Raw genomic sequence first — 22382 nt, forward strand, 5'->3', positions numbered from 1 at the left:
ATTGCCCCTGACACAGCCCATAAGTGGGTGAAACACAGCCTGTGTTGGGTGCTTTTGGATTGTTTATCTACCAATAAATATACTCTGGACTTTTATTTTATCTGTTCTGCTCTTTGCTTTTCACCATCTTGGATTTTGTAGAAAGACTGCCCTGTTGTTTCCTTGGTCCTTCTTGTGTGGATGGACAGTCTAATGCCCAGCTTGCCCAGGATCTCCAGCCTTAAGGTTGGCCCCGGCCCTGGTCCCACGAAATAAAAAACCTATGTGCCCCTTCTCCCACATTCTAAGTTATGTTTAGGCAGTTGCCTAGGCACGTCTAGAAAGAAGGGTGTACACACACATAAGTGTTTACTGCAGATTTGTAAAAGGGCCCCCTAATCTATCTCATACATCTTATATTCTCTCATTTATTTTTGTATATATATAGATAACACTTTTTTTAAATATATTTTTGTACAGAATTAATTCATAGGAACATAAGAATAGCCATACTGGGTCAGACCAATGGTCCATCTAGCTCAGTAAACTGCTTCCAACAGTGGCCAATCCAGTTCACAAGTACCTGGCAGAGACCCAAATAGTAGTAATGTGTCTATCTCAATAGCAGACTATGGACTTTTCCTCCAGGAACTTGTCCAAACCTTTTTAAAACCCAGATAGGCTAACCGCTGTTACCACATCCTCTGGCAATGAGCTCCAGAGCAACTATTTATTGAGTGAAAAAATATTTCCTCCTATTCATTTTAAAAGTGTTTCCATGTAACTTCATTGAGTCTTTGTACTTTTTGAAAGAGTAAAAAATCTATTCACTTTTACCTGTTCTACACTATTCAGGATTTTGTAGACCTCAATCATATCTCCCCTCATCCATCTATTTTCCAAACTGAAGAGCCATAACCTCTTTAGCCTTTCCTCATATAAGAGGAATTCCATCCCCTTTATCATTTTGGTCGCTTTTCTTTGAACCTTTTCTAAGGGCCCTGTTTACAAAGGTGTGCTAATTTTTAATGCGTTAAAAATGCTAACATGTCTTTGTAAACAGGGCCATAAATCTGCTATATCGTTTTCAAAATACGGCAACCAGAACTGAACGCAATACTCTAGGTGAGGTTGCACCATAGAGTGATACAGAAGCATAATAATATTCTTGATCTTATTTACCACCCCTTTCCTAATAATTCCTAGCATCCTGTTTGCTTTTTTGGCCGACGCCTCATACGGGGCAGAGGATTTCAGTGTATTGTATGAAAAGCCTTCTCTGGTTATTGAGTTACAGGTTCCCTATCCTCGTTATTTGTTTGTTTGTTTTTTTGTATATTACACAATGGGACATCTAGGTGGTCTCAAGATTTTGTTTAGATTTTGTTACAAACTGATCCTATAGATTTTTCGGCTCTGACTCTAAATATACTGAAATTTTGCTTCTTGTACACTTCAATATTGTGTGATACTTCAGGATAATGTATGAGGATAGTTTAGCAGATTAAAAGAGGATAGATGTTTATTTTATTTGTGTGGGATTATTATTATTATTATTTTTAGCTACAAGGCATAGACACAGGAGGTGATTTTGTGGACAGTGTGGCTGCAGCATACATACCAGATACTGAAACAAACCGTACGATCTATGTATCAGTCTGTGATGATGACCTTCCAGAGGCTGATGAGATATTTCATTTCATCCTGACATTGCAGGTACGATGTTTGATGAATGAAAAAAGAAACAGTAGCTCTAATACTAGTTATTTAAAGATGTATTGATCCACTAAGAAATTGTAATGTTAAGCATTTGCCAAAACCTTATTTAACAAGTATGAATGTATTTTAATATTTTTTTGTATCATTAATGACTTCTGACATCTTGTTTTAAACATTTCTGTTGGCATATGTCCATGGGAGCAATTTTGATACTTCATATTGAAACTCTCTCTAGACAAAACATTTCTATTTGTGTTACTGTAACACTTTAATCTGCTTGCAAGTAGTTAAAATTTCTCATGCAAAAGCCCTAACTGACAAGCTGACCACTGGAGTGATTAAGGCATGATCATCCCTTAATCCCCCAGTGGTCACTGACCCCCTCCCACCCCAAAGATGTGACAGTACAGAATATGTTCTTGTGACAGCTTCAGATATTATGACCATTCCTATTGGAGCAGCAAGCTGGTCCCAGGAGTAGGCTAGTGGTCAGTGCAGTGAATTGTAGAGAACGGGACCTAAGTCCATATCTCACTCTAACTATACAGTTGTGATGGAAATTTTGAGCCTTCCAAAATCAAAAAAATATGAACTGTACTTATATACAGGAGGCGCCTGCAGACATGAGGGCTTTTGTAGTGGTGTATAGTTAGGTACAGTGGGTTTTTAAGTATTCCTGGAGGGCTCACAATACAAAATAAGGGTGTTAAATGGGATTTATACTTGAGACCCTTTATGTGAAGTCCACTGCACTGATAAATAGGCTGCCCCTCTGCTCTGCTGGGACGTCTATGTGGCCAGTTCACTAGGAATGATGCCATGCAGCCATCCTATGGCTTGTTTTTTGTGCATTTTCCTCTTGAATTTTTTTTTTTGGGGGGGGGAATGATACCTAAGGATATACCTACTGAACACAAAGATCTGGAAAATAGCAGTTTTTAAACAAAAAAAATGGACATTTTTCCTGTTCAAAAATTGCTATCTTCGGGATTTGATTTGTAGATCTTTTCAGCAAAAATGTCTACAATTGATCTTGGATGTCATATTGAAACTGCCCCTCCAAGTATCCAAATGCCGATCTTTTTTGACATAGATGTGCATTCCTCTTCTGAAATGTGGAATACACATTTATTGTTTTGGTCCACCTAAAATACACTCAGCTCACACTCATTTTAAATGTTTAGATCTGTATATCCCAGCTTTGTAAAATTGGGATTTATCTATTAGGATTTCTTTACCACCTTTTTGAAGAAATTCACTAAAGATGATGTACAGCAAGAAGTCAAACATTTAGACATTTATGCATGTCTGAACGGTGATTTTATAGGAGTGAGCAAAAAATGCTGTCCTATGCACTTAAATCCCTTATAAAATAACATCTGTCATGAGTGAGCAATTTTAGATGGGTAATTTATCTGGGTAATGCTCTTTACCTGTATAATCCCAGTGAAAATGGCCCTCCCCAAATACAGCTGTGAAAAGTTATGGCACTGAACAATGGTGTAATGCAATATTTCCCAAACCTGGTCCTGGAGGCACCCCAGCCACTCAGGTTTTCAGGATATCCAAAATGAATATTCATGAGATAGATTTGCTTGCACTGCCTCCACTGCATGCAAATGTATCTCATGAATATTTAGTGTTAATTCCAAACTCAGGGTTACACTGTCAATAATTAGTCCCAATACATTAATAGCACCAATAACAGTGACTAATACAATGTTTATACCAAATACAAAATAAACAAAATATACAACCATTCAAATGCATTCATTCACTGTTTAAAATTACAATCTTCAATGCAAAATCATATTCTAACAATTGTTAAATCTTTTATCTCATAACACAATAACCCCCCCCCCCCCCCCCCCCCCCCCATTTTTAAAACATATACTAATAGTTCATAAATCCAAAAGTTCTTCTCCAATAGTTATTACTTAGTATCAGGAAAATTGTTGTATTGCTCACTTAATAGTTCCAGATCCTTTGTTTGTTCCAAATCTTCCAAAGTTTCAGCAAACCCCGCACATCGTTGGGGGGAGCATGGAGTTTCACTTAAAGGAGCGTGCAGGATGTGAGGAGGAAGAGAGAGCAGGGCAGGAAGACCAGCGCTAGAGCAGGCTTCAGCTGGTGGGGGTTAGGGACCCCTGCCAGCCAAGGCATTTGCTGCTGTGGGGTGCAGCAGAGCGGCAGGGGGAGCGGCGAGGCGGCAGACTAAAATGTGCTCCCCACCTCGGGTTCTGGCCCCCTCCCACCCCAAGGTCTGTCTACACCCCTGTTTCACTCATTCTCATCCCCCTCTCCCAAAATGTTAACTTTTTTCTTCCACCTCCCCCTTCCCCCACTAATCTTATTGTTTCCATAGAGGAACATTACTATCCTGCTTATAATCGAAAGAGAAAAACGCCTATATTGTGACCCAAATCGGGAGATAGACGTTTATCTCCCAAAAACGAATAAAGCGATATAATCAAAAGCCGAATTTGGACGTTTTCAACTGCACTCCGTCGCGGATGCGGACAACGTTGATGGGGGCGTGTCGAAGGCGTGGTGAAGACGGAACTGGGGCGTGGTTATCTGCCGATCAGAGATGGGCGCCTTTCGCCAATAATGGAAAAAAAATATGCGTTTTTAGCGAGAATTTAGGGCACTTTTCCTGGACCCTGTTTTTCCACGAATAAGGCCCCAAAAAGTGCCCTAAATGACCAGATGACCACTGGAGGGAATCGGGGATGACCTCTCCTGACTCCCCCAGTGGTCACGAACCCCCTCCCACCACAAAATATGCCGTTTCACAACTTTTTATTTTCACCCTCAAATGTCATACCCACCTCCCTGGCAGCAGTATGCAGGTCACTGGAGCAGTGGACTTCAGGCAGGTGGACCCAGGCTCATCCCCCCCCCCCACCTGTTACACTTGTGCTGGTAAATGGGAGCCCTCCAAACCGCCCCCCAAACCCACTGTACCCACGTGTAGGTGCCCCCCTTCACCCCTTAGGGCTATAATAATGGTGTAGACTTGTGGGCGGTGGGTTTTGAGGGGGATTTTGGGGGCTCAACACCCAAGGGAAGGGTGCTATGCACCTGGGAGCTGTTTTACCTTTTTTTTTTTTTTTTTTTTGTAAAAGTGCCCCCTAGGGTGCCCGGTTGGTGTCCTGGCATGTGAGGTGGACCGGTGCAGTACGAATCCTGGCCCCTCCCACGAATAAATGTCTTGGAGTTATTCGTTTTTGAGCTGGGCGTTTTCGGTTTCCATTATCGCTGAAAAAACAAAAACGCCCAGCTCAAAAAAAGATAAACGTCCATGTTTTTTCGAAAATACGATTCGGTCCGGCCCTTCACGGACCCGTTCTCGGAGATAAACGCCCATGGAGATAGGCGTTTCTGTTCGATTATGCCCCTCCATGTCTATTATGTTTGATTATTAAATTAAGATTTACTTTCTGCCTTTTTGAAGTTCTTATACTTGCTGAACACTGCTTTGGGTGAAACTTTGGATTTGGCTATCTATTGACCCTTGACTTGCAGACTGTCTTATCAAAGTTGGCTGCATGGTTCCAGCATGGTGATCAATGGTGAATGAGAAAACTGCATGCTTTACACCTTGTTCCTTATTGCTATGGTGTCATTATCAGGTTGTCAAACTGTAATTAATGGTTCTCAAAGTTTTGTTTCAAGGACTCTGTTGTCCAGCCAGACTGTGATTCTATAGAATTTCTCTTGCACACAGGGTCAGACTGATTTTTGAGGCATTCAGTGCAGACTTGAATTCTTGATTCCTTATGGCTGAGGTGTTTTTTTTTTTTTTTTTTAACTAGATTAACTTTCCCTTTTTTTCAAATCAAACTGGTTTCTTGACAAAACAGTTCAACTAAAATAGCATTCCTATTTGCTTGCTTTATATATCTTACTTATATATATGCTTACTTCTAGAAACCACCAGCAGAAGTAAAACTTGGATTACCCAGATCAGCAAAAGTGACAATATTATCAAACGACAATGCCTTTGGAATTATTTCTTTCAATATGGTATGATTTACGTGATTTACTTAGTTTAAAATGCTATTGGGGGATTATGATTTGAAACACCACCTTCCTGTAGAATAACCAAAGCGGTTTACATTTATTATATACAGGCGCTTTCTCTGTCCCTAGTGGGTTCACAGTCAAGGTTTTGGACCTGGGGCAATGGAGGATTAAGTGACTTGCCCAGAGTCACAAGGAGCTGCAGTGGGAATTGAACCAAGACCCCCAGCTCCTCAGTCCACTGCATGAATCATTAGGATACTCCTGCTGCAACCTTTACCATTTTGCTTTAAGTTAGATCTGAGGGCTGGGAGGAAAGCGCCCCTTGAGACTGACTTCTTTAGTGTAAAACTAGGTAGGGGTATGCAGTGATGTTACAGAGAAACCCTAAGCCCTTGACTATAACCATAAAATGTGTAACTTTGGAGTATATTCACATGATATAGGGATTCACACTCCCCTCCCCTTTTAGATAAACATTTAAACACAACCTAACAATAAAACTTAGACAACCAAAAGATGTGGCAAATAACCAGCCACACTTTTATTAACTTGCTTAGCCAACAATTGAATCTTCCCATCCGTTCCCCCAGTTGCATCATTGAAAAACACTTACTTTCCCACCTGAACAACCAAGGTCATTTTCAGTTAGATGGTTCTGTACTATCTGACTGTTACTTAATAGTTACTGGAACTTTAATGGCAAGGTCTGTGGTAATGCAGAAGTTTGCAAGTTGCTAAGGGCTCATAACGGTACCACACATGAGCCCTTCCCATTCCCGTTTAAACCCCCAATTTCAAAACACATTAGAAAATCCCTCCAAATTAACATTTCATAGGGGAATGGTCACTGAAACAGTGCTTCGACAAAATAACTCTCTTCCCCCTTAACCCAGTTACCTAATGCAACAGGCCACCCACACCTCAGGGGAAGGGAGGGGTGGGTAGTGATTTTCCCCCAGCCTGCACTGACAAAAATGTCTTGCTAGTCCACCAAAAAATTGCTCACTTCTAATTGGTTCACTACACATAGTAGCACCCCAATCAAATGACAGCTGTTTGTCACTATGCCTTTGTTTACAGCCCCAATTTTATCACTCCTCCACCCCCAGAGAGCATGTTTAACTTCCCCAGGGAGAAAGGTGGGGGCAGGAAGATGGGGGAGAAGGTGAAGGTGGAAGTTTGAAGTGAAGGCACTTTGAGGAGCGAGTTGTGGCAAAGAGACGTCAAGGGTTTGAGCCAAGAGAATTTGTCAACTGGATGTAGTAGTCCTGTTTGGCAAGTGAAAGAGCAGACTGGAAGGAGGTCAGCAAGAATTTGCAATGTATGAAATCAGCATGGGCACAGGATCTCAGCCATAAGTGTTTGGCAGAGGGGGCACAGGAATGTAGGTAGATTCTAGAGGTCATCCAAGGCTGGGGTTTGGCATGCTTTACAGAACGGGGAATGGGAGAAGTTAGCATATCCAGAGCAGAGGAGAGACTAGTATTATAGAAAGAGTCAGCCTCATTTACAGACTTGGATAACATAGTAGTTGAGAAGAGATTGAAAACACTGGAGGACAGAGTAGAAGGGCCAATAGCCTGAAGATTTCTAAATGTATTGGTAGAAATTGGATGGGACAGGGGGTGAGGGTGTTTTAGTGTGAAAGTTATCAGATGATGATCAGAGAGGGGAAGAGCTGAGGCGCAGAAACTGAAGTTGGAGAAGAAGATAAGATCAAGATGGTAGCCAATCTGGGGAGTGGGATAATGGAGCACAGTTGAAGATTGAAAGAGGATGTTAAAGCGAGAAACTGAGAAGCATAACAGAGGGATCATTAGCATGAATATTAAAATCCCCAAGAATGAGGGAAGGAGATGAATGTTCAAGAAAGAAGGAAAGCCAGGCGTCAAAGTCAGTGAGAAAAGAAGAAAGGGACTTATCAGGGGGTCGATAAATGAGAGGCAGAGGAGTGAACAGACGGATGGAGTGGACTTTGAAGGAAGAAAAGCAGTGAGACTGAACTGGAAGAAGAGGTTGAAATCTACAGGAGGGTGAGAGTAGTAGCCTGACACCACCTCCATGGCCAACCAGGCGAGGAGTATGGGAGAACAGGTAACCTCCATGACACAGGGCCGTGGCTGAAGCAGAGTCTTAAGGGCAAAGCTAAGTCTCAGGGCAAGCAGATCGAGAGTATGAGAGATAAAGAGGGTGTGGATGTAGGAAAGTTTGTTGCAGACAGAGTGGGCATTCCACAGAGCACATGAGAAAGGCAGGGAAGTAGAGGAGAGGAACAGAAATGAGATTGGAGACATCATGATGTGACATGCATGAATAGGATGAGAGCTGATGTGGAAGACCAGGATTGGGATTGATATCCCCAGTGGAGAGCAGGAGAAGGAGCAAGAGAGTATTATGATAGCAACAAAGGTGAGATGTACTCAGAATGGAGATGGTTGAATGGAAGGAAGGAAATGTTGAAGGTTTAGAGCTGAGAAGAAGGGAGAAGACAAAAGAGATGGTGAGATGATGAAAGCAGAAGGTGGGCAATGTGTTCCTGCAGTATACAGATGGAGAAAGAGATTGGGAAGGGACAGTACTAAGAAGAGAAAGTGTACTGGAGCCATAAGAAGTAACTAGGAGAAAATATAAAGTGTATAGTGAAAATGCATGGCACCTGGAGCGAAGGCCCTGGGAGGATCGGGGTGGGCCTGGGAGTCACCATGGAGAATGCTGTGAGGATATGCAGATGGGCTGCAAGTCCTCCACAGCACCTGGAAGGTAGCTGGTGGGAGTGCTGGCCACCTCCACCATGCACCTCCCAGCCAAGAAAAGGTTTACCAGGGGTTAGGCCGAAGCCAGCATTCCTCCCCCTGAGGGTCACGTGCAATCATCTGGGTCCCGGCACACAGGAGCAGGAGATGACAGACTGAGGGAGGAGCAGTAAGACCAGCAAACCTCCTTGAGTCAGACACAGGAAGGTAAGGGGGCGGGTGGTAGTGTCAGCTCGAATGTGGGGGGGCAGCCCGAGTGGGATTGGGGCACAGCGTGGTGGCCCAGGTAGGAGAGTAGTCGGCAGGCTGTCCTGCCCTGGGCTCAGTTGTCTCATGGTGGCCCTGGTATCAAGACTGCTGGCTCCTTCCCAGCACTATCTAAAATTATATCTAGGTGACATGTGAGGTCTAACACCTTCATACCAGGCAGGCAGGCAAGTAGCCAGGCAATCCTCATGTCCACCAGCCACCCAGCAATCTGCATGTCAAATGATCGAATCATCAACTACAACAGCTCTCCTAATTCTTCCCTCCTGGGCAGAAGCCCCTGGAGATACATTCCCAGTGCAAGAAGATATTGCACCCTCTTGTGGGCAAGTCCTGGGCACAGGATTAATTCCTACTTCAACAGGGGACCTCCCTTCAAGGCAGATGGACAGTTTGTTTTGGCCATTGTGAGAAGTCCATCTGCTTCAAAAATGAGCGCCTTAGCGTTTCTATTCAAGATTTGAAAATGATGCATTAGAATTAATTCTGTAGTTAGTTTGAGTTTAGAATGGTACTCAAGCTTATCAGAACAAATTGGTTACTGGTATATTAACAGTGTTTCAATGGCATAAATCATTAAATAGGTACTGCAAACATTCTTTCAAGTTCTGACTAGCTTAACAAATTAGTTGTCAGGGAAGGTGATATCATAAATTGTCCAATTTACAGATTACACAGATGCACACAGAAGTTGGTGGTTTTCATAGCAACAGCATTGTTCACTCTCCTCTGTGATTTTTTTCATGATCAATGGCTAATTGCTGGTCTCTTTCTTTTCTTTATTAGCCTTCCTTAATTACAGTGAAGGAGCCTAAAGGTAGAAATCAGTTGGTGCCTCTCATGCTAATTAGAGAGAAGGGAACCTATGGAACTGTAGCTGTAACTTTTGAGGTAAGAATCATTAAACCCATTCCCACCTCAGTACATCCTTAGTTGGCTTTTTCAATAGGTTTTTAAATTTGTGATATTTAATTCCTTTGTTATTACTCAGTTTATTCTTTTTATCTTTTGTTCTTGAAGTTACTTGTTTTCATGAACTGGATTTATATTTCTTTTATATATTTGATTTTCAATTCCTATTGTGTTGTTTAGCTGCTTTTGTACCTTTCTGTGGTCCAAGCTTGTCTGAAGAAAACCTGAGACCAGTTAAAGCAAACATCACCTTTCCACACTAGTGGACTCACAATCTAAGCTTTTGCACCTGGGGCAATAGAGTGTCAAGTTACTTGGCCAGAGTTATAATAAAAAAGCTAATGGAGGAACTCAGCTGAATTTAAGTAGAACCCAAAAGGAAGAACTGCCCCCCCCCCCCCCAAATGACAGATTTCTTTCTAGTGTCATTAAATTTCAACACTTTTTTTCAGTGTTAATAGCTATCATACATAAGTAAATCTTGAGCCTGTGACATTTGGGTTGAATGGCAGCCACCTTTCAGAAGGAGCTATTCTGCCTCTTGAACCTGCTCTAATCAGCCCATTCCTACTCGTGTCTTTTGTTTCTGGTAATCTTGGTTCTTGTCTCCTGATTGGCCCAGCAGGAACAAGCTTAAGGCAGGCTTGAGCATTTCTGTACCATCTCTGGGCTTGTTTTCTGTAACTTCAGTATTGTTAATATCCTGTTGTGCCCTAAAATAAAATTTATAAAAACAAAACAAAAAAGCTTACAAATGACACAGAAAACTAACCAAAATGATTTTTTTTTGTGTGTACATCCCTAGGAGAAACAGGAGTATGCTGTCAAAGGAGATTCCTTTTTACCTGATTCAGACCTGTACCTCCTTCCTGGAAGGAAGGATGTGAAAGAGAAATTCCCCCTAGACTGGCTCACTATTCTTTCCTTTTGGTAGTTCAGTAAAAATTTGGAAATCAAAATTTTGTAATTTGTACCTCTTGATCATTGCAATGATTTTGCTGGTGATTGGACTTTGAGAAGCAATACTGAGACTATCCAGTAGCAATGCAGATATTGGATTGTGATCAGGAGATGCTCTCTTCTGCATTAATTTTTCTTTTATTTATGTGGTTATAATTGAAAGTGGTTTCAGAAGCTTAAGGAAAATACCTGTTTCAGATGTAGATTTACATAAAGCTTTGTAGGTTGCTGAGCATATACTGTGAAAATGTTTTAACTCAATTACCACCAGGATTATGAAATGGTTAGAAAATATGTCAGTGTGATCACAAATGTCACAATTTCACTTTTACAATGAGGGAATTACTTTTTATCTTTTTTCCAAGAGTCATTCATTCATTCATATTTACATTTTTTTTTGCTTTATCTATCTATAGATACAATCTGAAGATTAAGACCAAGCTTGACTTAGTTCTGTGACTCCTTTTTTGCAGATAGAAGGTGGTCCAAACCTACCTGAAGAAGACCTGAGCCCAGTTAAAGCAAACATCACCTTTCCCCCTGGCATAGCTTCATTAATTTATAATCTGACAGTGCTCGATGACCAGGTGGGAGCTGTTTTTCTTTCACATTTTTTGAATAATATTCTTCTACTTTTGTATTTATTGAATCACAATTCTGACTTGTCTGTTCCCCAGGCAGTGAACTATATAACTACATGTTAATAATAAACATAATGGCCCAAATTCTATATGTGGCACCACACAACCAGAAATTGCAGGCTATATAATATTTAGTGAATACCGTATTTTTCGGACTATAAGACGCACTTTTTTCCCCCAAAATTTGGGAGGAAAATGGGGGGTGCGTCTTATAGTCCGAAGGTAGCGATTCCGGATCGCCCTCCCCCCGAGTTCGGGATCGCCCTCCCCTACTCACGTCAGCGATGTTCCCTGGTGGTCTAGTGACGTCGGGGCAGGAAAGAGCCCCCTCTTTCCTGCCCAGCGCGCTGCTCTCCGTCCTCCTCCGTCCTCCTGTATGCTGACTGACGGTCTCGGCGATATTCAAAATGGCCGCCGAGAGTCTCGGCGGCCATTTTGAATCTCGCCGAGACCATCAGGCAGCATACAGGAGGACGGAGGAGGACGGAGAGCAGCGCGCTGGGCAGGAAAGAGGGGGCTCTTTCCTGCCCCGACGTCACTAGACCACCAGGGAACATCGCTGACGTGAGTAGGGGAGGGCGATCCCGAACTCGGACAAGACACACCGGAGCACCTAGGTTTTAGAGGAGGGGAAAAAGGAAAAATTTTTTTTTTCCTATTTCCCTCCTCTAAAACCTAGGTGCGTCTTATGGTCCGGTGCGTCTTATAGTCCGAAAAATACGGTATATAATTTAAATAGTCACTCTTTAAAGAGTGTGGAGGAAAAGACATCAGTGCATAATCAGCATCTTCTTAGTCTACTGACAAATTAAAGGAATACTGATTCATAACCATCACGAGTCTAAAAAAGCCCTCCACCTCCTTCAATTTATGAATTAATTTAATGTTTTCTTTTTTTATTTCTTATTTATAATGTCCCAAATTCTTCTCCAAGATATATAATGCTCTACTAGTAAACTTTAAAAGTAGCAATAACTTCTAGCTTGCCATTCGGCACTTGCTCTGTCAGCTCTCCGCTTCAAATAAATGCTTCCTCAGGAGCCGCTGAAAATCTGCCAATGCTAAGGGTTTTCAGGTTTTTTTCTTCTGCGATCTGGAGAATCAAAACATGTATTGAGCAAAATCTTTAACTTAGTCCTCTGGCAAATTAAATAAAATAATATCCCAGTTACTAGTTACTGTGCAGATCAGTTTTCTAAAAATGGTGCGCATGTATTTAAAAGAATGCTGACTACTAAGTCCATGTCACTTCCCGTCTTATTAAAGTATAATTTAAAAAAATGCAGAAAATAAAATAAGTGGAATACCTATTTATTTAATAGAAAACTCACCAATCAATATTCATGTTGAGACCCTTAGGCTGTATAGTACTCAAACGCAATATCTATCGTTGTTCCCTAAGCAGTACCCTGTTTCCCCGAAAGTAAGACATCCCCCGAAAATAAAATCTAGTAGAGGTTTTCCTGAATTGGTAGATATAAGGCCTTCCCCGAAAGTAAGACCTAGCAAATTTTTGTTTGAAAGCAGGGCCGCCGAGAGCCGGACAAGGCCGCCCCCCCACCCAAGGTCGCCGGGCCCCCCCTCCATCCACCCTCCGTCGCTCCCGGAACTAACCTTAAACGCCTCCTTTCACCTTCGCAGCAAGCAGCAGCAGTGCAGACCTCTCCTTCCTTCCGTGCCCTGCCCTCGCGGACGTTATGTCAGGCGAGGGCGGGACACGGAAGGAAGGAGTGGCCTGCCCTGCTGCTGCTTGCTGCGAAGGTGAAAGGAGGCGTTTAAGGTTAGTTCCGGGAGCGACGGAGGGTGGGTGAGCCAACCCCGATGTTGCCCCTGAAAATAAGACCTAGCGCATTTTGGGGGGCAAAAATTAATATAAGACAGTGTCTTATTTTCGGGGAAACACGGTAGTATTTTCCCCTGTCCCCTCCCCTTCTTGTGTCCAATACTTGATCCATCACAAATCAAAGTAATTTTTCATAGTTGGATGTTTTAGTCAAAAAATGCATCACAATAGGCTTAAACCTGCAGCAAATATATTCTCAGATAGTTAAGCTAACATCTGCTTCTTACTTATATATAGAATTTGTGTATTAAGGCCTAGGAAAAGGAAAATGTATTTCTACATGAAAATTGTTTTGCATGATTTATTTTTGTCAAAGCCATATATATATATATATATCTACCTCTATCTCTGTCTATATCTATATATATATATACACACACATATATTTTTTCTTTTTTTCAGATACCTGAAAATGATGAATATTTTACCATTCAGCTGAGCAATATAATGGGAGGTGCTGAAATTAATTCTTCAAGAAACACAATTCAGATAAATATTAACAAAAATGACAGTCCAGTGCAATTCATTCAGAGTTCTTATCTGGTGCCTGAAAGAGACGATAGTGTAACAATTCAAGTTACTCGTGGAAAGGATGAAAATGGTGCAGTCATTGGCTCTGACGATACTGAAGTTTCCATCCGTTATACCATTTTGACTGGGAATTCAACAGCCCACGCACAGCTTAACGTTGACTTTGTAGATCTTCAGCCTAATACGACTATTGTCTTTCCACCTTGGACTTATGAATCTGTTATTCGGTTTCAAATCGCTGATGATGCCATTCCAGAAATAGCTGAATCGTTTCAGGTTATGTTGCTGGAAAATACATTGCAAGGGGATGCTGTTCTTCTCAGTCCATTTATCGTGCAAGTTACTATTGAACCCAATGACAAGCCCTATGGAGTGCTTTCAATCAGCAGTGCTCTTCTTGCACAGAGCATTATCATTAATGAAGACCAAACATCAAGGTAGGTTTTGATCTGTTAATAGAAAGTAATTTTACATGACGTTTAGTGCTTGAATCATGCTAATTTCTTTTAATAATTTTTTAGTGTTACTGGATAAACACAGCACTGTACAGTGGTGATAAGTACTGAGGAACAATATATCCACACCCCAAAGAACTTACAATCTAAGGGGGTATTTGCGGCAGTGGGCGATAATGTGATTTGGCCAAGGTGTGTCAGTGGCAGAAGAGGGATTTGAGCCTTAGATTCCCCGGTTCACTCCATTGCTCTAACAGGCCTCTTCTAGTTAAGGAAAGTAGAATGTGTGTGTGTGTGTGTGTGTGGGGGGGGGGGGGGGTAATTCTCAATAGGTTGACTAAAGTTAGGTGCCGGAATGATGTTTGCTAAGTGCAAATTCTATACTGGCAAGTGTTTTAAGGAGTGGCCTAGTGGTTAGAGTACCAGTGTTGATATCCAGAGGTGGCTGGTTCAAATCCTACTGCTGCTCCTTGTGATCTTGTGCAAGTTTGTTATGAGGGTACAAATTATATCGTATTAATAGGGTGGATCAAATTGGAGGGAAGAGTGTTGCGCTTTATGTTAAAGAGGGAATTGAGTCAAACAAAATAAAAATTCTGCATAAAACAGACATCAACATGGCATCCTTATGGATAGAAATTCCATGTGTGAAGGGCTATACTATCATCCACCAGGCCAGATGATCAGACAGATGAAGATATGTTAATAGAAATAAGAAAGACTAGCAAATTTGACAACAGTATAATAATGGGTGATTTCAATTACCAATCACAATCTAAGAAATAGATAGCTATCACATATCAAATATATTAGCCCATCAATATAACATGTAGAGCAGGAGAACACTTGGATTAAAAAAGTATAATGAAAAAAAAAAGGGATTTGGATTATGAAGTGCAAACAGCTTTTGCTTCTATTTTTCAGATGTCATGTTCAAAACTGATGCTATTATTTACTGTTTGTAAAACTTGTGACGCTCTATAATTAATCGTGTGAAGTTTGGAGGACCTTGTGTGAAAGTTTTACAGATTTTTTAAATATTTGGATGGAGTTTTTTTGACCAATGATAGGTGAATGATGACAATAATTCCTTTGCATATAAATTGCCAAGCTTTTTTTACTGAGGTCTTTTTTCTCCATCATTTTTTTTCACTATACTTTTTGAATCCAAGTGTCCTCCCTGCTCTACATGTTATATCAATAGGCTAATATATTTGATCTGTGATTTCAATTACCCCAATATTGACTGGTTAAATGCAACATCAGGGAATGCTTGGGAGGTAAAATTCCTAGACCTAGTAAATGACTTCTTCTTGGAGCAACTGGTCCAGGAACTGACGAGGGTGAGCTATTTTATGTCTAGTCCTTACTGAAATGCAGGACGTGGTACAAGAGGCTGCTATTCTATAAAGATGCCTACAGATCCAAAAAGGGGGCATAGCCATGGAAGAGACATGGGCGGGTCATGAGCATTCCTGGAATTTGCACGCAATGTTACAGAATTAGGCAGATCAGTGCCTAATTTAGGCATAAGGATTTACACTAGGTTTCAGTTGGTATAAATCCTCACTCCAAAAATTAGGCATGGATCCCTGGAGTCAAACACTATTTTACTTGTACCAGAGATGGTTTTCAAGGGTGATGATGTAGAGGAACTGAAAAAGAAATCTCATTCAAACTGGAAGACATACTAAGACAAATTGACAAATTAAAGACTAATAAATCAACTGGACCAGATGGTATACATCCCAAGATACTGAAAGAAATCAAATATGAAATTACCGATCTGCTGTTAGCAACCTGTTGTTAAAATCATCCTTAGTACCTGAAGATTGGAGGGTGGCCAATGATATGTCTATTTTAAAAAAGGGATCCAGGAGTGATCCTGGAAATTACTGACCAGTAAGCCTGACTTTAGTGCCAGGCAAAATAGTGAAAAATATTATAAAGAATAAAATCACTGAACACATACATAGAAACAGACAATCATGATTTAATAGGACAGGGTCAACATGGATTCAGCCAAGGGAAGTCTTGCCTCACCAGTTTGCTTCATTTCGTTGAAGATGTGAATAAACGTGGATAAAGGTGAGCCAGTTGATGTAGTGTATCTAGACTTTCAGAAAGCACTTGACAAAGTCCCTCAAAAGAGACTCCTGAGAAAATATAAAACCCATGGGAGAGGAAGCAATGTTCTGTTGTGCATTAGGAACTGGTTGATGGATAGAAAACAGAATGTAGGGTTAAATGGCCCCAGGGATGTGTACTGGAACTGGTGCTATTTAACATTAATGATCTGGAAATGGGAATGACATGATTAAATTTGCAGATGGCACAAATCTATTCAGAGTTGTTAGAAAACATGTGGATTGTGAAAACTTGCAGGAAGACCTTAGGAAATTGGAAAACTGGGCATCCAAATGGCAGATGAAGTGCAAAGTGATACACATTAGGAGAAGAATAATCCAAATCATAGCTTTTGATGCTAGGTTCTACCCTGAGAATCAGCACTCAAGAAAATGATCTGGGTGTCATCATGGAGAATACGCTGAAATCTTCTGCCCAGTGTGTGGCAGCAGCAAAAAAAGCAAACAGAATGCTAGAAATTATTAGGAAAGGGATAGAAAATAAGGCAAAGAATATTATAATGCCTCTCTCACTCCATGGTGCAACACACCTTGTGTGCAATTCTGGTTGCCATATCTCAAAAAAGATGTAGCAGAATTAGAAAAGGTTCAACGAAGGGCTACCAAAATAATTAATGGTTTGGAACTCCTCTCACTTGAGGAAAGGCTTAAGAGGTTAGAGCTCTTCAGCTTTAGGTGATATGATAGAGGTCTACAAAATACTTAGTGGTGCAGAACGGGTAAATATGAATCAATTTTGCACTCCTTCAAAAACTACAAAGACTAGGGGACACTCAATGAAGTTACATGGCACTACTTTTAAAACAAATAGGAGCAAGTATTTTTTCACTCAACGAATAGTTGAGTTCTAGAACTGATTGCCAGAGGATGTGGCAACAAAAGTTAGTATATCTGGGTTTAAAAAAAAGGTCTGGACAAGTTCCTGGAGGAAAGTCTATAGTCTGCTGTTGAGATAGACATGGGGAAAGCCACTCTTGTTCCTGGGATCGGTAGCATGAATCTTGTTGCTATTTGGGATTCTGTCATGCACTTGTGATATGAATTGACCACAGGTGGAAGCAGGATACTGGGCTAGATGGACCATTGTTCTGACACAGCATGGCTATTCTTATGTTCTAATGTTCACATATAAGGGGTAGTTTTATAAAGCATTTTACATGCAGAAAATTGCTATTATAAAACTGACAGCAAGTGAGAATCTCTATTAAATTCTATTGTAGATTTTTGAGGAAAAGACTTCAGACACTCGGTTCCAGCTGTTGCTAATCTCGTTAGTACAGCGGACCGCCTTGCTCAGCGTACACATTGAACAATTTCAATAAAATAAATACACTAGTGAGTATCGTCACTAGTCAGAAAAACCTCATTTTATGATGACTCTGCTTCAATTTTAAACAGACTTTATTGAATATATTAAAACCTTTGAAAGAAAAACTGGTACTTAGCTGTGGTACGTTCTGAGACTGCTAGGTACGCCCGACAGCGAGTTCCTGTTTCGCTCAGTGCTTCCTAAGGAGCTGAACCCCAAGTCTTCTCACAGCAATCTGTGTAAAAATGTACGTAGTCAAAAGTTTCGGGAGAGAGTAGAAAATTCTTGGTTCAGTATGTTATACATTGTTGTTCCTACCTTTTAGTACCGTTGGTTTTCATGTTTTGAAGACCTTTTCAAAATGGTGGTAGGTATTTAAAGTCTACTCAAACGTTCATTGGCCAAACAGAATGCGATTGCTTTTCAAAGGAATTTCTGCTATTAAAATGGATAAAGTATTTAAAGAAACACAAAGTAATATTGAGAAAGTAGCTTTACAAAAGTTCTGTCCTATGATGTTGACGACAAGATCCTTTGGTAACCCTGCAGATAGAAGAGAATATCATTTCCGATTTGACACTAACTGCGAATCTACACAGCTTTGAATACCATTTCTGTCACTGGTATCTCTCCCAAATCTTCCTCAGTGAAGACCGAAGCAAAGAATTAATTTAATCTCTATGTATTGGTTTGTCTTCGCTGAGTACCTCTTTGACCCCTCAGTCATCTAGCGGTCCAAATGATTCTTTTGTCAGCTTCTTGCTTTTATTATACCAAAAAAATGTTTCACTATCCAGCTTATAATTGAAAAAGAAAAACGCCTATATTGCGACCCAAATCGGGAGATAGACGTTTATCTCACAAAAACGAATAAAGCAGTATAATCGAAAGCCGAATTTGGACATTTTCAACTGCACTCCATCGCGGATGCGGACAAAGTTGATGGGGGCGTGTCGAAGGCGTGGTGAAGGTGGAACTGGGGCGTGGTTATCGGGCGATCAGAGATGGGCACCTTTCGCCGATAATGGAAGAAAAATATGCGTTTTTAGCGAGAATTTAGGGCACTTTTCCTGGACCCTGTTTTTCCACGAATAAGGCCCCAAAAAGTGCCCTAAATGACCAGATGACCACTGGAGGGAATCGGGGATGACCTCCCCTGACTCCCTCAGTGGTCACAAACCCCCTCCCACCACAAAATATGCCGTTTCACAACTTTTTATTTTCACCCTCAAATGTCATACCCACCTCCCTGGCAGCAGTATGCAGGTCACTGGAGCAGTTATTAGGGGGTGCAGTGGACTACAGGCAGGTGGACCCAGGCCCATCCCCCCCCCACCTGTTACACTTGTGCTGGTAAATGGGAGCCCTCCAAACCGCCCCCTAAACCCACTGTACCCACATGTAGGTGCCCCCCTTCACCCCTTAGGGCTATAGTAATGGTGTAGACTTGTAGGCGGTGGGTTTTGAAGGGGGATTTGGGGGGGCTCAACACCCAAGGGAAGGGTGCTATGCACCTGGGAGCTCTTTTACCTTTTTTTTGTTTTTGTAAAAGTGCCCCCTAGGGTGCCCGGTTGGTGTCCTGGCATGTGAGGGGGACCAGTGCACTATGACTCCTGGCCCCTCCCACGAACAAATGCCTTGGATTTATTCGTTTTTGAGCTGGGCGCTTTCATTTTCCATTATCACTGAAAAACAAAAACGCCCAGCTCACAAATTGTCGAATAAAACATGGATGTCTATTTTTTTCGAAAATACGGTTCGGTCCGCCCCTTCACGGACCCGTTCTCGGAGATAAACGCCCATGGAGATAGACGTTTTTGTTCAATTATGCCCCTCCACGTGTTTTTGCCTCCAACGCAATCTTTTTTGGCAAAGTCCCTCTTTGTCTTCCTTATCAGCGCTTTGCATTTGACTTGACATTCCTTATGCCATTTCTTATTAGTTTCATCAGATCCTTCTTCCATTTTCTGAAGGATTTTTTTTTAGTTCTAATAGCTTCCTTCACTTCACTTTTTAACTATGCCAGCTGTCATTTGGTCTTCCTTCCTCCTTTTTTAATACATGGAATATATTTGGCCTGGGTTTCCAGGATGGTATTTTTGAACAGCATCTACGCCTGATGTAAATTTTTGACCTTCACAGCAGCACAGTTTTTTTTTTTCACCGTTCTTTTCATTTTATCATGGACTCCTTTTTGAAAATTAAATGTTAACGTATTGGATTTCCTGTGTGTACTTACTCCAAAGCCGATATCAAATCTGATCATACTATGATCACTGTTAACAAGCGGCCCCAGACCCATTGCCTCCTGCACCAAATCATGCATTCCACTAAGGACTAAGTTTAGAATTTTTCCCCCTTTTGTTGGTTCCTGTACCATCTGCTCCATAAAGCAGTCCTCAATTTCATCAAGGAATTTTACCTCCTTGCAGTTCTATATCATGCCATAGTATTACAAAACCATACCAATTAGTCTGAAGAATAGCTTTATTATTATGGCCTGAGCATAGTAACATTCATTATCAATAATGGTTAAACCAAAATCTTACCCTAGTGCTAATTAACATTTTAATCTGCAGTTTCAGCCTTAAGATGTCTTCCCCTCCTTAATAGAGATGTATGGCACCTACACTTATTGCATATGATATAAAATACACATACTTGATCTTGACCATTCTTTGTCATTTTTTGAGCAGACTATAAAGGTTTGCTTAGAATTGATCTTACTTCCCAACTACTGGAGTAGATGTTGAAGCCCATGCCAGCCTATCCTCATTTGTCTTTGTCATCTTCGAGACACAGATCATAGAAGTCTGCCATAGCACTGTCCTTATTTATCAGCTTTTGGAGTAGCCGTCTAAGCACCATTTGAGCTGCTTTATTCTGTTCCCTGGGAGCATCAGAGCACTAACACGTGGTCTGCTGATCCCTGGGGCTCCTTCTTAAAGGGGCTGAATCAGTATTAACAATAAGCATGGACTGCCCCTCCTCTTTCCCTTTCCTCAAATAAAAGCCCTCCTCAAAACACCTCACACCTTTAAGACACTCTTAAGACCCCTTTTCCTAGACCTCCCAACCCTGGACCCCCTCAGTCAGTCTCTAGTGTCTAGTGGAACAGGTCAGTAGTGATTCCCCAGTCACTTCTACTTTGTCACTGGTTTTGAACACTACTGAAAAACTGGCAAAGACTACCTATCATAAGTGGGGCAGTTGCTAAATCAGAAAATCTCAGTTGTACACCAATGGCCAAATTTATGGCGCCTAGAGTTATGTGCGTTAAAATGGGCATGCATCCAATCAGCACCGATAATTTGTGATAACCAATTATCAGCATTAATTGGCCCTAATTAGGATTTACACACATATCATATTCTATAACGATCTGTGCATAAATCCTAATGTGTGTAAATATTTGGGGGTGTGATTAGGGGCAGTTTTGGAGTATTCCAGGGGCGTTTCTAAATTTTATATGCATACCTATAGAATTGCGTCTAACTGTAGGCACCTACAACGAGGCCTGCTCATAGCAGGTCTAATTGCAGATGCCTACATTTATGTGCAGTTATGCGCTAAGCACAATTCTATAAAGGATGCATACCCCTTATAGAATTGCGCTAAATTTGCAGCACCAATTTTTTTTAGGCACTACTTATAAAATTTGGTCCTGAGCTTATGGCATGATTTCTCTTCTGCTCTTGTTATAGATTTGAAAGAATCAGCATTGTAAGAAATGGAGGAACACATGGCAATGTTTCTGTAAACTGGGTTATTTCCCGCAACAGTACTGATTCCTCTCCGGTGACTACAGACATTGTGCCAGCCTCAGGGGTGTTAAATTTTTTTCAAGGGCAAATGTTGGCTTTGCTTCCGCTTCAGATAATTGATGATAACTACCCTGAAGAGGCAGAAGCATACTTGCTTCAGATTATGGGCCACACAGTAAAAGGGGGTGCAGAAATGGGTGAACCAGCTGAGGTAAGTATCTCATGTTAGGAAAAGATAGTATAATACAGCCAAGGTATTTCTTTAAGGTTCAGACCAGTTCTCAGTATTGCTAATTATTGGGATGTAGTATTTGAATGCAATTATAATTTATTTTGTAGAGAGTTCAACCTGTTGTATGACTTTTAGGTGACACTCCTCTGTGTTGTTTGATGTTTGCTTTTTTTTTCATATCATGTTCCCATCATTCCTTCTTTGAGGAAATGCTAACTGACGTCAACTCAAGTGGGAAAGCCCTATGTGCTAAAAATCCTATTTTAGGTTTTACTGCTGTATTTTCTTCTTGAGTGTTAGAACAAGTTCATGCTGTAAATCAGGGGTTCTTAACCTTTTTTGGTTCCCACACACTCCTTCAGCTGGTCAATGAAACTCTTGCACCACTTTCTAAACTCATGTTCACTAGTAACTACTGACTGCATAGCATTGCTAACTGCAAACATGTCGCTAAAATTACAGTAGTACACAGTTATACTACCAATAACTGTGTGAATAACTGCCTTCACTGTCTAGAAACTTTCAATAAATCGCCTCAGATTTCAACCACCCTTCTTTGTACCCCGTTTGACCTCTTTTGGCCACCATTGTTTAAGAACCCCTGCTTTAAGTTTTACCACAGTGATTGGTATATGGAGGGAGTAATTTTCTATATTAATGTATGTAATAATCAGGGCAAATTAAATTATGATCAGGGCAAATTATTAGAGAAACATTATAGTGTATTATCTTTGAAAAGTCAGTAGAAAATACAGCAACATTGTTGTTTCATCATTTATTTTGATTTACATTTAATTCTTGAGAAGATATTTGCATGCATAGTTTGTGAAAGCTTCTGTTA

At 41.0% G+C, this 22382-nt stretch overlaps 1 protein-coding gene across 1 annotated transcript in view; it reads left to right on the top strand.

Annotated features, from left to right (window-relative positions):
- ADGRV1 (adhesion G protein-coupled receptor V1) overlaps positions 1-22382 on the top strand; it is a 921762-nt gene that overhangs the window by 19110 nt on the left and 880270 nt on the right. Inside the window, 6 exon segments of the mRNA XM_030193377.1 lie at positions 1543-1695; positions 5632-5727; positions 9534-9638; positions 11093-11206; positions 13506-14071; positions 21250-21520. Of these exon segments, the coding sequence (XP_030049237.1) occupies positions 1543-1695; positions 5632-5727; positions 9534-9638; positions 11093-11206; positions 13506-14071; positions 21250-21520 (1305 nt within the window).

The sequence above is a fragment of the Microcaecilia unicolor genome, chromosome 2 (genome assembly GCF_901765095.1).
Source record: "Microcaecilia unicolor chromosome 2, aMicUni1.1, whole genome shotgun sequence".
In the NCBI taxonomy this organism is placed as follows: domain Eukaryota; kingdom Metazoa; phylum Chordata; class Amphibia; order Gymnophiona; family Siphonopidae; genus Microcaecilia; species Microcaecilia unicolor.